Genomic DNA, 17380 nt, shown 5'->3' on the forward strand with positions numbered 1-17380 from the left:
ACGAACTTGGTTGTTGTTCATGTGCTTGGCTTTCACCATCCTTGTCGTCGCTCTCATCTCCTTTGCACACATGGTCGATAATAGCGTCGTCACTAAACTCCTCGTGCACGATTAAGTCGGTGTCTACACACAAAACATCATGCAAACCAACGGCATCAGGCACCATTGTGTCTACACATTGAAGTGTGTCCCATGCTTCAGCTAATGGCTGCAGGTCGTCGTCGCTTGCTGAAACGCTCATTTCTAGCCCTGGCAAGGCTGCCGAGGCATGCTGACCAGCAGCGAAACCAGTGTGCCTAAAGAAGTTGTGAATAAGGGTGGCCGCAGTAACGGTGTGGCCGCAGTAACGGTCCAGGCCGTGGCAAGCATTTCCAGCTCCATAAAAAGATAGATCACTGTAGGCCTCTTTGTTTTGATTTTCAACAACTTCCGCCAGATGAACCTACCCCGGTATGCTGACTTCAGGCTATTAATGACCCTTTGGTCCAGAGGTTGGATAACAGGCATGCATTTTTGGGGGAAAAATTGTGTGGACATTCGTCTGGACAACGTCTTCGTTGTAGTGGGCGCTGCAATTGTCCAAAAAAAAAAGCAGACTGATCTGCTCTGCTTGCCCATATGGCATCAAAGGCTTTCTGGCCAGCTGAAGAATATCACTCAAAATTCAAGCTTCCGTATTGGAAGTGTATTCAACCGGCAGTCTTCAGTTACCTTTAAAGCACCGCGCCTTTTTTTGCTGTGGCCAGTTACGAGGAGACGACGCTTGTCCGAGCCATTCGTGTTCGAACACAAAAAAATAGTCACCCGATTTCTGGTCTTGCCACCATGGCATTTCGCCCCCTCAGGTCGAGCGTTTTCCACAACAACATTTTATTCAAAAATCCGGTCTTGTCCATATTATAAATGTCGGAGGGCTCGTATTCATTCACAATGTTTTCGTAGCTTTCATGCATCCAAGATGTAGCTGCTTCAGCATCAACACTCACCGACTGTCCTGACAACACCTTAGTGACAATGCTGTGCCATGCTTTGAATCGGCTTTGCTATCCAGCACTCACCTTAAAGCTGTCGTGCCCCAGAATGCACGCTCAGTCAACAGCATTCTGCTGTACAAGGCTTCTAGGCAAAGGCAGCTTGTTCGCTCTCTTGTTGAGGAACCACTGGAATACGGCCTTGCCAATGTTGCCAGGGTCCTGTGCTGCGCATTTTCGCCGTCCTGAAGTGCCGCCATGATGCTGTTTTTGGATTTCAGAATTGTAGAAAGTGAGTTGCATGCTGAGCTTCTCCGCAATATTCAACTTCTTTCTGCCTTTCGCAGCTTCGGCGATGACTGCAGACTTCTCCTGAAGAGTCAAGAACTTTCGCTTCCTAACTGGTGGCGGGCTCTTTTCACCAGGTTCAAACAAAAAAAAGAAAAACACTAATGTCAGCAGGATGTGGTCGATCAGAGTGTACACGTGGCGGATGACGAGATCGCATTCTGTGGCAGCGGAGCGGCAGCATGGGCGGAAGAATATTTTTGCAGGCCCTCTGTGCGTAATAACATGACACATGGGTGATGTAGCCTATACGTCATGCACACGTTCCTCGTGCAGTTTTTTATTATTTTTATTTTATTAATTTTTTTAGAGATGCACAGTGCTCAGTCAAAAGGTTCAATGCGGGGAGATGTAGAGTGAGTGCAGATTTTGTGCGTTTGCAATCTTCTGCTTTTGTTTTTGCTTCCGGTGGTTTGTCGGGTGGCTGGTATTCGAAGCAGTGCTGGGACTCGGAGTCGTAAGTCTGCCCCTTCGCAACGCGCTGCAGCGATTGTGCATTATCTTTCCTCATTGTAATGAAAACATGCAAGAGTACTGATCATATACGAGGCCACAAATGTATTGCGCACCTGCGCATGAGTTACTTGCACGCGCACACCCACACACATGCAGTTTTGTAGTGGCGGAAAAGAAAAAACTGTCTAGACTGAGAGTACAGTTGACAATTGATTTTTCACTCTCAACGGACCGCGAAAAAGTCCGAAAAATTGGCCACTCCGAAAAAACAAATGTGCACTAAAAAAGCTCAGCTCAGTTTATTGCCTAATATTGACTTTGAGGCCAGAAAAAGTCATGAATGCTTTTTTGCACCACTCTCCGCTTCCGGACTAACAGCTCCGCCTGAATTTCGGCGAGAGTCGTAGTGTCGCCATAAGCCGACGAAAAGGTTGCGACTGCTTGCATCAGCTCAACTTGCGTCGGCTGCGCTGCTGCAGGTGAGTCGTCGTCGCTCTCAGACTCCGCAAGCACTTGGCGAATAATTTCTGCATCTGTAAGCCCAGTGCACAGTTCCAACCCGTGGTCCACGTCTGTGAACTCTGAAAACGAGACGGTTGATGGAATTTCGGCACCTGCAGTTCGAAGGTAGTGAGCTGCTCGACGACGCTGTCCTCGTCCAAGGCAGCTGACTCATCATTCAGCACAAATCCCGCGTGGCGGGAGCAATTGCGCAGCGTTGTGGGTGCCACCGACTTCCACACATCGGCGAGCATACTAAGTGCTCCAAGCAAATCGACAGAGTAGGTTTTCCCACTGCCGAGGCACACCACCACCACCAACCACTGGATCACAACATCAGCTCCGTTTAGTGCCTTCTCGCTGCCGCGTTGCATGCAAAAAAAAAAAGAAAAGAACTTATAAAATCTGGAAACAGCTTCTTGAAGAACTGAAGCCGATTCAATTAAATGTGAGCCACAGTAGCGACAGAACATAGTTCTCGCATCAGCACGACCATGGCTAGGCCTACTCGATATGCTCGGCAACACACGTAAAATGCACGGCAAACACAGCGGAACAGGCAGTCGAAGCGATCAAGCTAAAAGAAAAAAAAAAAGCACTCCGGCAGCGAGCAGCAACGTTGTTCCGGAAGCGGAAGCAGCTAGGCAAATAATATAACTTCGATCCTGCGCCAGTTTAGCTGAGGAGCGGCATGCAAGGCCGGCACCAGTTTCAAGGCTATCGAAGGAAAAAGTAAACAAACAAGATGGCGGCGACACTGCTCAAAATGTGTTGCAGTTGGCCCAGCTGATGCTTGGAATGTCCGAAAAATCGAATAGTCCTCCCTAGAGTCCGAAATTTTGAGCCGCATAATACATTGACTTTATAAGATATGTCCTGGGGCCGAGAAAAAGTCCGAATAATCAAGCATGTCCGAAAAATTGTCTGAAAAATCAGTCATCGACTGTATCTTCTAAGGGCGCGTAAACGTTGACATTTGGAATTAAGCTGTGAAATTATCTTATGGACAGACAGTTTTCCCATAACTATACAGTGAAAGCTCGTTAATTCGAAATTTTGAATAATTCGAACTGCACTACTTAGTCCGGCCAAGCTCCATAGAGATCTGTTTACAAAAAAGTCCGTTAATTTGAACGCGAGTCTGCTTCCCTACGGATAATTCGAACTACGTGCCGCCACGTCTCGGCGTCTTGGCACACAACACGTAGCCAAAAAGAAAAGACACCTCTGCGAAAGACCGACATAGTTAGAAGCTGCGCATTTCCAGAACGGGGACAAAAGATGAAAGCATGTAAAACCATGGCAGAGTGGGCAAAGCCTAATTGGTGTCATGACCGGCGGGGCAGCGCAGGAAGGTAGGGGCTGACGGCCGCGGCTGCCTGCTCTCTCTTCCGCACTCGAAATTGGCAACTAAATACTCGTTAATTCCAACCCTGTTAATTCGGAAATACGGATAAGCAGTGTCGGCACAGTCCCAACCAACGCACATGAAAAGCTATGACGTCGGACGGGCTTGCGCTATGGGTTATACGGGAAAAACTTTTTTTTTTCATCAGTCGCCAACGAACGTATGCGATCAGCCGTGATTATGATGCCAACTTTCAGAATCGGTCGCTTCAAAAGGAGTTTGCTGCTATCGCGCGTTCCAATAATTGAGCGGCAGTAGACGGCACCTGTCCCAATCACCCATGGCATAATAAAGCAAATGTACTGAAAATATGGCTTGCAGAACCGGACAAGCTCTGGCACTCTACCAAGTTCACTTTCTCCCTTGTTAGAGCCAACGTCAAAAAGTAAACATACCGTGATATTACTGCGCAGCATCTTGGCGCACTGTCAAGAAATGCTTTGTGGACCATGACGGCGCGAAACAGAGGGACACTAGCTACTGACGCCTTCTTTTTAGAGCGCAGCTCTTTGGCGCCCGTTCCTGCATTTCGTGTCGGCGGCGGCGTTGTCCCTCGTAACCAGTTACGCAGCTGGGGCAGCGCCCTCTTCCCCCCCCCCTTTCCTGCGTGGCGGCAGCAGCGTTTTCCGGTTGCCGAAGTGCCGGCTCACTATGCTAGCAGCGGATCACGGTGTGTGCATCCCAAGCTGAAACACGGAGCCACATTGTCTTGACTCGCTAGCGGCGTCAGCAGCATCAGTCAGTCGCTACTATCTCTTCGCCGCGCAACGTTCCTAGTGCCCATGCGCTGCTCCCGCAACCTCCTGATAACTTAATTTTTCTCTTTATTTCTCTGACCACAAAGCATCCTTCATGACAGTCAAGAACTATTAGTGGAATGTTTCTTGAAGGAATATGTGTGAAAACTAAAAATGTTGTCTGTAAATGTACATACATGTCTTGCTCGAAATCTTTGTCTCAGTCTATTAAAAAGTGAAAAAGCTGATGAGCTGCGCTAAAATTTTGCATTAGGAAATAATGTAATCGTCGGCAAGTTCTTTCTTTTTTTTTCAAATTCTTGGACAAAAATCTGAGATGGGTGGGTTCATTATGCGAGCAGGTTCGTTATGCGAGTAAATACAGTAAATTTACCATAATGCAAATGGTTCGTCAGTTTTTCTTAGGCCATTCGATAATTCGAACTTTCCCCTGGTCCCAAGAAGTTTGAATTAACGAGCTTTTACTGTAGTTGTTTTACATAATGGCCAGAACTTAAGGTACAAAAGTGGCATTTTGAACCTTGTGCTGTAACGTGCAGTGCATAGAAGCAGTCAGATCGTTAGCGCTCCTTCTACTGCCGCTCAGGCCAAAGTAGCCCATACTCAACTGCTATAAAAAAAAAAAAAAAAGGAAAGAAAGAAAAGAAGCGAGTGAGCATGCATACTGCTCGGTGCTTTGCTGAGGGCAATTCCAAGATGTCACTGGTTTGAAACTGCACTGTCTACATTGGCTGGCTTGCCCGCCCCACACTGCTAAGAAGAAAGCGTGCGTGCTGCTGTGTTCTTTGCTCACAAGACAGCTAGACGCTTCCCCTCCTCCAGCCCGAAGCCACACTACAGGGCACTGTAGTCGCACTCCGACGACCATAGCCTCCTTTCATCCTTCCTACGCATTGAATGCAGAGACATCTTGCAGCCACCCTCTGACTCCCTCCAGTAGAATGAACACCAAAAAGAAAAAAAAGCACCAACAGGACATGCAGGAGTGACGGGTCACATGTCACGTGTCACTTTTGTGTCATGTGATTGCGCGCCCAGGACCCTCAAAAATATCCTCCCGGTGTGGGAAGTGTTTGTGACTCGTGGTGGTATCGCGTGCCTGCATTGTTGCCAACAGATAGTCTTGTAAGGCACCGTTTTCAGTGGGGGAAAAAAAAATGTAGCTGTCATCATTTCACCGACAGAATGCAAACAGCAATGGTCGCGCCGATGCTTGTCGGAGAAGTGTGCTGCTTTAATTCCTATTTTTGTGTTCCCAATTGGCTCATGAGCCGAAAAAATTTTGCAGCTCAGTTTCTCAAATTTTCGTTAATGCGGAGCTTCTTTTTAAAAACTTCGCTTTCAGGAGGCAAATGTATTGAGCTCTATGGGCATTCACCGGGACTGCCAGATTTATTTGTTGCCGCGAGAACTTCATTCTTGAGGGCTTTCGTTATTGAGGGGTTTAACTGTATTCCAAGATAATACTACAGGATTGAGCATTTACTTCTTGAGAGCGTTGTTTTTCCAGGAATGCAACGGTGACTAATAGGTGCACTTGTGATTCAGTGCTACTTGCACTGGTTGAGCGTTTACTTGTTTACGCAGTGAAATAATACAAAAATCGCCTTAGAGTGTGAGCGCCCGACTAGGGAACACTTCAGTACTGGGTTTTTGACACAGCATATGGCTAGTTTCTCGCCGTTGTATTTGCTTTTTTGATTTCACCAATATACTTGATTTTTAATTGCTTTGTCCAGAAGCATGTTCGGTGCCGATTTGCAGTAATTAAAATGACCTAATTTGTTGTCGGCAAGTGACTCCGACAGCTGCTGCCAGTTGCCTGTAGCACTGGTCGGCAGAGACTGCCTAGCAGGGGTGCTTTCTGCCATTGTATATTCGTCCAAAGATGTATGGAGTCATCACCTTCAGATAACTGCTGCCAAAACTTTGCTGGATAACCATTTACATGCTCTAAAACATGTCTCTATGATTGTCGGCATTGCAGACACTATCGCTAGTTTCTAGGTCTACTCATCACAGAAGGGCACCAACAGCTGCTGCCGTGGGCACCTGTCACATTAGTCAGCAGACTGGCAGTGTTGCTTTCATCTCATCTTATGCACATCCTAAGGTACTATGCTTTATAACCACATACGTAAAAGCTTGGGAATTCGCTATGCACAATCGCTAACATCAACCCTGCGGACTCCTTAGACCTAATTGCCACAGCAGACTGGCATCTACTAAAATTCATTGTTTACCGATGAGTGTCAGATTGCGAAAATATGTCATTCGTTTTGCTTATTTCTGAGACGCATAAGGCATAGACAAAAGAACCTGGTCAGATCATAGTTTTATCAGCGTGAAGGTTTCGCTCAAGCACAAATGCATCAGTGATTGTGTCTGCCAGTCAGCTAACTGACTGCCAACATAGTTCCTGGCTGTGTCGTGTCACGCCGCTATTCATAGTATGTCATGTTACTGTGTTATGACATCACTACTATCCACTGATATCATTCCCAACCTAATATGTCATGATATAGATGTGTCTTGATTATGATGATGAGCATTAAGCAACTCTTTGAACTAAATTAAATATGCTTTATGCATTTTTTATGTCGGATAATTGGCCAGGGCCTCTTTAAATTGCGGCTATATTTTAGTGCTGTAGGGCCCAAAGTTAATTTATGAAACTGTTCATCTCTTTTGTTAACCACAAAGGTCCTCACGAGCCAGTCTGTTCTGAAGAAAATTGCGAAATTCATGCGTGACCTTCCTGAACTTTTATTTCAGGACATGAGAACTAGATGTGTCACCTTCGAAAAAGTCATGCTGCACGGGAGGATGAAGTCTCCTAAGCAATGTCCGCACGCCTCTGACAACTTAAGTCTTGAAGGCAGCAGGGTCTGCATTAGCTACTTGAACCAGTTTGTTTCTCCCAACGAGCGAAAAAGGAGCTCATTAATGAGGCCCTGTGTGCAGGCAACTGGAGGCAACGTGCCTGCTGTTTCCGTTAAGATCCCCATTCCCATATTTTAACCTATCCTTCTGCGTCCGGTCCTGTTTCTTTTGCCTTGAAGAGGGGATGAGAAACTGCTGAGCCGCACACTGTATCTGTGATTCACACATGGCATAGGAGCGAAGGAGGCTGTTGAGTTGAGCATTTCGTCACTGTCACTTTCAGTCTAGTTTAGCTTAACCTGGCAAAGCAGTGCTGATGCACCTGCTTCAGGTGTTATTAAGCATGCAAATTGGCTGTAATTTTTTTTACACATATAATTGCAGAAACTGGCCATAATGTAATTGTTTATATCAAATGCCTTCATATTTATAGGTAGTCATTATTGATTCAATATGGCGTTTCTAGAGGAGCCATGCACCTGCATGCTTATTTTTGTATATACATTCAACAGCCGATTTTTCGGACCCTCTAGGGAATGCAAAAACGTCCGAAAAATCAGGCAGTACGAAAAAACGAATGAAAAAACGTACCATTTTACGAATATTTCTGGGATCAAAACAGTCAAGGATGAGGTATTAGGCTTCTGAAACACCAAAGCATAAAAAAGAGCCGTTCAAAACAACTGCTGAGTGACCCATGCCTTTTTGTTGGCTTCGTACAACACTGGCAGCGATGCCCCTTTAAAGCACCTCGGGTTCTTCGACTTCCCGATTGCAAGCAAGGGAAGCTTCTCGCTGCCAGACATGTTGCTGCCGACAAGAACGGTCAGCCGCTCTTTACTGTGCTTGCCACCGTGGCATAGGTCACCAGCAAAAGCAAGCATTCTTTTCGACAACATCTTATAAAATAAGCCAGTTTCGTCGCAGTTGAAAACATTGTCAGCAGAGAACTGCTGCAACAAAGACTGCAGTTTTCCGTTGCGATACTGCTCAATAACTGGATTGTCGACAGCGCCGCTCTCACCGCACACTTTCTTGAACTTGAGGTCATTCCGATGTTTAAAGTTTCTCAGCCACCCATCACTAAACTTAAAATCATCAATGCCCATTTGAAGCGCTAGAGTTTCCGCTTTTTCTTTCAAGACGCCGCCCGAGACAGGCAACCGCTTTGCAGTCATTGAATTAAGCCACACGATGAGGGCTTCCTCAAGCTTTGGGTGAACACCTTGGCTCGCATTCTTTTTTTTTTTGGCACCAAATGGTTTTTCGGCCGCTTCCAGGATCTTCCCTTGTTCTTGAGAAAATCCGAGACTGTTTGCTTTAAAATGCCGAACTCCTTACCCACGTCAGCCTACGATCGGCCACTCATTACTTGTTTAATAATGGCGGCTTTCTTCTCCATCGTTAACCGACGGTACTGTTTTCCACGCTTCCATGCCATCAGCGAGGACGGAGGAGGGGGGCCATCGTGGACAAGCAAAATCCTCTTGTTGCAAAGTATCGAAGCACCTAGGCCTAGCGTCGCAGAGCACACTTGACACAATACATAGCACGTAGCAAAACCATGCACCAGCGTAACGAAAAAACAGCATGCGGTCTGCGATGAGTTTGCGCAATAAAAAGGCGAAACGGTCGCTCCGTCGACAGCGCTTCCGGAAACTCCGGAAGAGGCACTGGTAAACATTGCCAGCGTGGCCAGACCGAATCGGTGTGTGACGGCTAGGTACAGCTAGCACAGCTAGTTGTTCAAAGCTGTGACATGGTACGCATACTGGGAGATAGCCAAAATGGCGGCTTTGGATGACGTAGTTTCGGTTTCAGACTCTCTGTCGCGTAAAAAAGTCCTAAAAATTGGATGGCGGGGGGTTCGAGCGTCCGAAAGTTTAGATGTCCTTATACATTGATTTTACGGGGCTTGTGGCGGTGCCGTGAAGACGTCTGAAATATTGGGCATGTCCGAAAATTCGCTCATTGACTGTATATGGCAAGAAGGGGTGGAAGCAGCCGAAAAGGGGGGAGCAGCTTAAGAACCCATGACTAAGGCTGATTTGCTGCAGCTTTGTTTTGTAATATACTGCTATAACATTACAGTAATTGTAATTTTGGATTCATTGTTTTTTTTTTCCTTCAGAAAGCATTCATATTCTGGATTTTTGTGGAATTGGCCACACATTTGAATACTCTGTCCCTTATGACAAATGGCATCTTTGCTTTCAGTATTCTATGGCGCTCATGACCTAACCACAGTAAGCGTCTGCCAATACACCAAGAAGAATGAAAAGGCTGTCTGCTGTGTTAAATCTTGGCATTTAGCACACCTTTATTTTAAGTCTTGTGTTCTGACTCCACTGCTAAAGTCATTATATGTAGGTCTCTTCATTGTTGGGTTTCAATCTTTGCTGGATCTTGGGTAATAAGTGTCAGGGGCTGTTTTTGAGTGCAGATTCTGATATGAATCGATTTAATAAAAAAATAAGTAATTTTATTTTTTTCAGGCAGTCAGTATTTATTTAGTCAGCACAGTTCATTATTAGCATCTATTTTTGTTAATTGCATAAAATGCTTTATTTCTTGCCCATTTTTGTAAACAATCTGGCTGTAGCTGGTGGAACAAAGGAACTGCTTATCAAATGATAATTTTTTGTCATTTGTTACTGTTATTTCATTACACATACAGTCAACGACCGGTTTTTCGGCCCCTCTAGGGAGCTCAAAAACGTCCGAAAATACAGGCAGTCTAAAAAATGAATGCATGAAAAAGACTTACCATTTTACAAATATTTCTTCGATCAAAACAGTCAAGGACGAGGTATTAGGCTTCCGAAACATCAAAGCATGGAAAAGAGTCATTCAAAAACTATGCAGTCGACAGCCTGTTTATTATGCATGTGTCATCATGGCAGCCGGCGTTATTGCTGCAGTGTCTTAAAGAACTTGTTGATCCTTGTTTAGACAGCGTTCCGCTTGCATGCGATCATATTCGCCTCAATCTGAGCAAGAGTCATGTCAGCACTGTACACCGATGAAAGTGTGAGCAATGCTCACGCCAGACGTTGGCTCCTCATTCTCAACATCGGAGTCTTCCGAATCCTTCACAACCTGACGGATTAACTCCTCATCGGTCAGTTCGGCACAGATGTCGAGCTCGTTGTCAGCGTCGACACTGTTCAAAAGTTATTTCCGTCGTTATGGAAATCCCAGCAGAGCGGAGGTCATTGATCGCGTCTTCTATGGGCGGGCACCTGTCAATCACGTTACATTCAGACAAGCCTGCTGCCTCTGTGGTGAGTGCGAAGCCCACGTGGCGAAACCCACGTCAGCCTGCGATCGTCCGCTCATTACTTGTTTAATAATGGCAGCTTTCTTCTCCGTCGTTAAACGACGGTGCTGTTTTTCGCGCTTTGATGCCATCGGCGACAAGCAAAATCTTGTTGCGAAGTGTCGAAGCACCTGGGCCTAGCGTCGCAGAGCACACTTGACACAATACGTAGCACGTAGCAAAACCATGCACCAGCTTACCGAAACACCATGTGGTCTGCGATGAGTCTGCGCAACGAAAAGGCGAAACGGTCGCGGCGTCGACGGTGCTTCCGGAAACTCCGGAAGAGGCGCTGGTGAACATAGCCAGAGTGGCCAGACCAAATCGGTGTGTGACGGCTAGATACGGCTAGTTGTTCAAAGCTGTGACATGGTACGCATACTGGGAGATAGCCAAAATGGTGGCTTTGTATGACGCAGTTGCGGTTTCAGACTCCGTCGCGTAAAAGTCCAAAGAATTGGATGGCAGGGGGTTTGAGCGTCCGAAATTTCAGATGCCCTTATACATTGATTCTATGGGGCTCGTGGCGGTGCCGCGAAGACATCCGGAATATCGGGCATGTCCAAAAATTTGGTCGTTCACTGTTTACTATTCCCTTGTGGAACACTGCAGTGCCTGTACTAGATGTGTCTGCCTCTGTTTGTGTTCTGCAAAAGTAGTCAGGTTCACAGTAGCCATCCGACCTGCACAATGGCATTAGAGCAGGATGTTCTTAGCGTGTGTAGTGTTAATTTTCTCTTGAAGTAAGCATGGCTAACGAGGATTGAAAGGCATAAAATTAATAAAGACATAAGAGAAAAGTACAGTTTTAATCGGCTAGATACGGCTAGTTGTTCAAAGCTGTGACATGGTACGCATACTGGGAGATAGCCAAAATGGTGGCTTTGTATGACGCAGTTGCGGTTTCAGACTCCGTCGCGTCAAAAAGTCCGAAGAATTGGATGGCAGGGAGTTTGAGCGTCCGAAATTTCAGATGCCCTTATACATTGATTCTATGGGGCTCGTGGCGGTGCCGCGAAGACATCCGGAATATCGGGCATGTCCAAAAATTTGGTCGTTCACTGTATTACTATTCCCTTGTGAAACACTGCAGTGCCTGTACTAGATGTGTCTGCCTCTGTTTGTGTTCTGCAAAAGTAGTCAGGTTCACAATAGCCATCAGACCTGCACAATGGCATTAGAGCAGGATGTTCTTAGCGTGTGTAGTGTTAATTTTCTCTTGAAGTAAGCATGGCTAACGAGGATTGAAAGGCATAAAATTAATAAAGAAATAAGAGAAAAGTACAGTTTTGATATAACCATAAAATGTCTGCTAGTTTCCATCTATTGTGTTTAGCTTTGTTTACTGGCACGAATTTTCTTGAATATGCATGTCAGGGTAGAAATTAGCAGAACTGAAAACTGGACGAGTTGAACTTTCAACATTATGTACAGTGCAACATAATGTACATAATATAGAAATTAGGGTTAAACCAGCCTGTTGATTAATCTTCTCTGAATGCAAGAGTCAGGTGAAGCACAGTTTTGCCTTAAATGAAAGGACTGTAATTATATGTCGTAACTGATTTGCTTGTTTTTCTTCAGGTCCAGGGAATGGACAGTGACTCCGAAGAAAGATAGCAGAGACAATAAGAAGAAAACATTTGTCATATGTGCATAATCAGAACTGATGTCATGTTTAATAAATAAAACACTTTCACCCATTGCTTTGGTTGTACCACTAGCCTAAATCATTTGGCAACCTTTCTATAGAATATTTATTCTATTATCACTATTGTCACCCCCCCTCTCCCCGTATTATAAAATATCGAAGTTCCGTTTGTTTTGGTATAAAAAGGGTATGCACTCCAAGTGATATATGCAGCAGATGCCATATTAGTATTATAACTAATCACTGCTATACAGACACTTTCGATGAGGATTAAAATTGATGCATATTCAGCATTGCTGCGTGCACCTGAAAACATTGCTGCATGCACTTTCTACACTAAATGGGCAGAAAGTCATTTTGTAACAGCTGCAAAATCTTAAAATAGCTTTTATTTTATTCAATGTTGCTTGTGCGTGATTCCGTTCCCTCAACAGTAGCGTCCTCTGAGCAGCGTCACCTGGCGACAGATAGCGGAAATATTGTAAAAATGAATAATAGGTGGTTTAAAAGCTGCCGTAATCGTTGTTTCAATGGCGCAATGGGTTGACACTACTTACCTCAACACTAAGCGAATAAAACATTTGTTCGAATCCTGTAGGACCAACTATTTTTTATTTTTTTATCAGCAACATTAAAATAACCTACCAAGGTCATTCCTGGGGAGTGTTCCCTTTAGGTTGCAATATGTATTGTTTTTATTTCTTAATAGCCGCAAAACCAGCCGTGAACAGAGCCACGAAGTAATGCGATGACAATGGTAACACTAATCAATTTCCTTCACCGTAATCATTTCCTGCTTTCAGTGAGTGTATGTTACCTTTAGATTGCGTTCAGAGACACCTTTTGGTAACTATCTCCGGTTAACCCGCTGAGAGGCAACCAGTGACGAGAAAGAAGTTGCGGGACCCTACCGTTGAGGAGACGGAATTACGCGTTGCTTGTTCTTCAACTCTGTCTGCCTGGGCTTTTGGGGAACATGGTGCACACCTGTGAGGGTTAGTGGTATCGTGTGTGCCATTATTTGTGATGGGATCTGCTGTAGCTGCATCAAAGTCGTAGGGCTTTTGTTCAGGAGTTTCTTTTTTGTTTTACTTGATTGCAAACCAACCTGTTGTCCTTTGTCTGTACAATGATGGGTCAGTAGATTTATTTAGCATCTACTCTGGGGGAAGAGAGTGCAACTGTTAATGTTCTCCTAATTCATACTTAAGCTTTTGTTCTTTAATCTTGTGCTTCTTTCTATATTCTGAAATATCTGAAATTTCGAATAGTTATAGAGCGGCGCAATTCAGTTCGGTTTGCACCGCATTCGTTACCCCTGTCAATATATTTAGTAACCTTCCCCCCCCCCCTTTCTTTATTTAAAAGTCAGGCCAGCTGTCGCGGCGTTTCTATGGTGCGTAATTGAATCGTCTCGCACTTCTGACCTCAGTTAACAGCCTCATTTATTGCAGAATGACTTCTAGCGCTCTAAAATAAATCCCCTGCTTTGTAATCTAAAGCTTCCTTAAAAACCGATGCGTTGATGGCCAGATCGCGAGGTGCGGCACCACGCATACTCCATTGTATCAAACGAGTGGCGATGATCTCCGGCGAAGAAGTAGCGGAGTCAGTGCGGCGATCACGTCCAGACACTACCATGCGAGAATCGGGCGCCTGGAAACGAGTCTTGGAAAGGGGGCGGACAGCGGCGCGGGCAAGGCTGCAGCTCGTGCTGTCCTGCGGTCGTTTAGCGAAAACCGCGACTCAGTAAAAAAGAAAAGACACACATGAAAAAAACTTCGGAGACAGTTGTTTCAATTAATATGTGCAACTCGCGCATAGTTTCGTTTTTGCGCCTTCGGTTTGCGACAGCATAAGGGCCCATCCTGTGACTTGCAGTCTGTGCTAGAGTTCCCCGGTTCGAACCCGACCACGGCGGCTGCGTTTCGATGGAGGTGAAACGAAGTGGCGTCCGTGTGCTGTGCGATGTCAGCGCACGTTAAAGATCCCCAGGTGGTCAAAATTACTCCGTAGCCCTCCACTACGGCTCGCCTTTCTCCCTTTCCACCTTCCTCCCCTTACGGCGCGGTTCAGGTGTCCGCAGAACAAGTGTGACAGATACTGCGCCTTTCCCTTCCTGTGAACCAATTATTATTTAGAACAGGTACCCGGGGGTTAAGCAATGTCTCTGAGATAGTGCGTTTGAAACAGCACTCAAAATGAGCATACAAATGGCATGTCATGCTCGCACTGTAGCCAGCCAAAGTAACTGCTGTTTTTTCCATGGCAGGTCCCCTCTAAACTTCACAAAAACAACCCATCTGGGCATTTTTGATCTTGGAAGGAGCCCATTTTGCCAGGACTACAGTGACTGCACCAGTTTGAACGCATCCAGAAAACGGTCTATGACCATTCTTGCTCGCTAAACAGTAAAAACCCTCTAAATTCAGCGGAAAAACTGCTACCTTGGCAACAATGAGCAGCCTGCTGTGGTAACTTCAAGTGTTTAGCCCGTGAACAGTATCCCCCAGGCTGAGAAGGAATCGCCCAAGCCAGACACCCGTAGTGCACCTGCATGATGTGCACCAGTGGACTCACTGGCGTCCGTTCCGACGCCGTTCATGTCAAGTACGAGAGGTCGCGCCACAATTGGTTTCACTGTAGCTTCTTGCTGGTCCAGCCAACGGCGCTGCGTGGCGACACGCAGTTATTTTTGCGTTGCTTTAATTCTTGTACCTACTTTTATGAAGCTAACAGCTGACGGACTATCGGTACGTGATCTATACGCAATGGCATTCTTTATTTAGCGTTACTTTATATCACAGGCTGGTCGAGATGTGACGCGACATGCAATCAGCGATATGTATGGCTTGATGGAAGCGCCTGGTATCAATATGTTACTTTTTTCGTGTTTTTGCATAGACTTGCGTGCTGCTGAACGGCACCGATCACGTAGTTAGCCAGAGTTCATCCAGCATTTTATTTTTAACTTCGTGAACATTAGCTAGACATACAATGCGTTACAGTACTTTGAATCTTTCATGACACTTTCATCATTAGGAGTTTTAGCTCTAACTGGATGATGCAATCTGTGCTGGTCGTTGTCAACGAAGCTTTTTATCACATGCAGCATTCCTTGAATGTTCTCTTGGATAACAAAATTTAAATAACTAATCGAGTGTGAGTGAACTGTGAATGTCCATGCTTCTATTTTACCTTTTTTTCACACCTACCTAGAATTGCTTTAGCTGATTAATATATGCACTGCAAAAAGAGTGGCCGAGCAAAACTGATTCATTGCCAGACCTCGAAAAAATTAATTCAACTATATGCACTTACAAGCACTTATTCATTCACATCATGAACAATGGGTCAGCATAAGATGATTTGCTTTTTCTCCTTTACCCATCATCTTGGAGTTTATCCCTTTGACATAAAAGCGCAGCCGAGGGATTACATAAAAGCTGACGATGCTGGCATAAAAATAGATATGCGCGTGAGCGAGCTAAGCAGTGAACCTCTTGCCCCAATCTTGCTTTCACAACTGTCAGCACATACTGGATGTTTACAGTTAGCAGTTAATAACTCAAGCATTCAGTGAACAGGTTTTAAAGCTTGCTGGCAAAGGCGAGCGAAGATTCTACGGTTACAGCACTCTCACCCCTCCCTTCTCAAGAAAATGTGTTAACCAAGCGAGTTGGAAGTCATCACCTGGAGATGGCATTGTGAGAAGTGCTATACAACATTTGCTTCCTATTTTCATCAAACATCGACGCCCAGCATACCCTGTAATATCAAATATTAACCAGTATTCTAACGACATGTTATGGTCAGACACAATTGCTCGTCAATTGCAGTGTCAATCTCCCGTGTGTGTTACCACTTTTTATATTTCACTTATTTCTCGTTTTGTTTCCTTTCCTCTACCCCTAAAATCAATTTTTTTTTATGCAAGTATACTTCAAACATTTTCTTTGCTACCCAATTCTTGGCCGATCCCCCTCTGTGGGTATATGCCATAAGTTATTTGGACAACAACAACAATAGTTCGTGCTGGCAAAGGTTTCTTTGCTACTGAGCTGGTTGCATGAAGGCTCGGAGGGTCAGGGTGACGTCTGCTTGTATATTATCTGAGCCAATTTCTATCAACTAGGACAGCGATGCATATTCCGCAACTCTTCCTTTCTCGGTACTGAAAATAATATATTTGGGGCACCAATCCGTCCTCTTCCCTGATGCGTAGCAGTGGTTTTGTCTGCACTGAGACATGCTAAACTGATTTACGTGAAGTCTGTAATATTCGCTGCACGCGCCTTTTCTTCATTTTACTGAAAAACAAAATTTCATAGACAAAACGCGAGTCGCAGGACGTTTAGGAAAAAATTGGCTGTGGTTTGACCAATGGCCATCCCGAGTAGAACTGCGGAAGAAACATCTGCGGCGAACGCGGCGGCGGCGACCCCTCTGAGTCATCGCGCCGCGGAGGAGTCGGCGGCGGCCCCGGCGCGCCAGCTGTGCACCGTGTGACGTCACTTCCTCCTGGCGCATGCGCAGCTGGCGCGGCGGCGGCACCTCTGAGGAGGAGCAGAGGAGGCACCTCTGAACAGAAGAGTTGGCCTCGGATCCGACAAGGCCCTCCAGCTGTGCTCCGTGCGCTCTCATTCGCTCATCGCGCATGCGCAGCTTGGCTCATCGGGGGCTCCATGAAATGCATGGAGGAAGGAAAGAACTTAGGAGGGGCCCTGGCGTCATTTTTTTTTAAGCCGGCGCGGCCGCGCCACAACCGGACGCTGCAATGTCTCTCCTCCTCCTCCATGACGCACACGTACCTGGGGCCCTTAGCAACGCTGTTGCTAGTGGCCCGAGTTTTCATAGCAACAGCGTCGCCGTTGCTAATGGCCCGACTTGGCTAAACCTAAATTTTGACGTCACTTCCGCCACACTTTCTCCAATGCATTGGGAATGGCAAGAGCCTCTCCTAAGTTGTTTCCTTCCTCCATGATGAAATGGCTCACCGACTAGCGTAGTGTTGCTTCCGCAACAAAACGCGATAACAGCACGCCCGCTCAAGTTTCGACACGGTCGGCATGATCAAGCGCCACA

At 45.8% G+C, this 17380-nt stretch overlaps 1 protein-coding gene across 1 annotated transcript in view; it reads left to right on the forward strand.

Moving 5' to 3' along the window:
* Positions 1 to 12370, forward strand: part of LOC146202766 (RNA helicase aquarius) — a 28091-nt gene extending 15721 nt beyond the window's left edge. The window contains exon 5 of the mRNA XM_084588322.1: positions 12229 to 12370. Within this exon, the coding sequence (XP_084444448.1) occupies positions 12229 to 12264 (36 nt within the window). The 3' untranslated portion in view covers positions 12265 to 12370. The remainder of the gene's footprint in view (positions 1 to 12228) is intronic.
* The last annotated feature ends 5010 nt before the right edge of the window (positions 12371 to 17380 follow it).

The sequence above is a fragment of the Amblyomma maculatum genome, chromosome 1, assembly GCF_055883805.1.
Source record: "Amblyomma maculatum isolate TAMU_Amacu chromosome 1, ASM5588380v1, whole genome shotgun sequence".
NCBI lineage: Eukaryota > Metazoa > Arthropoda > Arachnida > Ixodida > Ixodidae > Amblyomma > Amblyomma maculatum.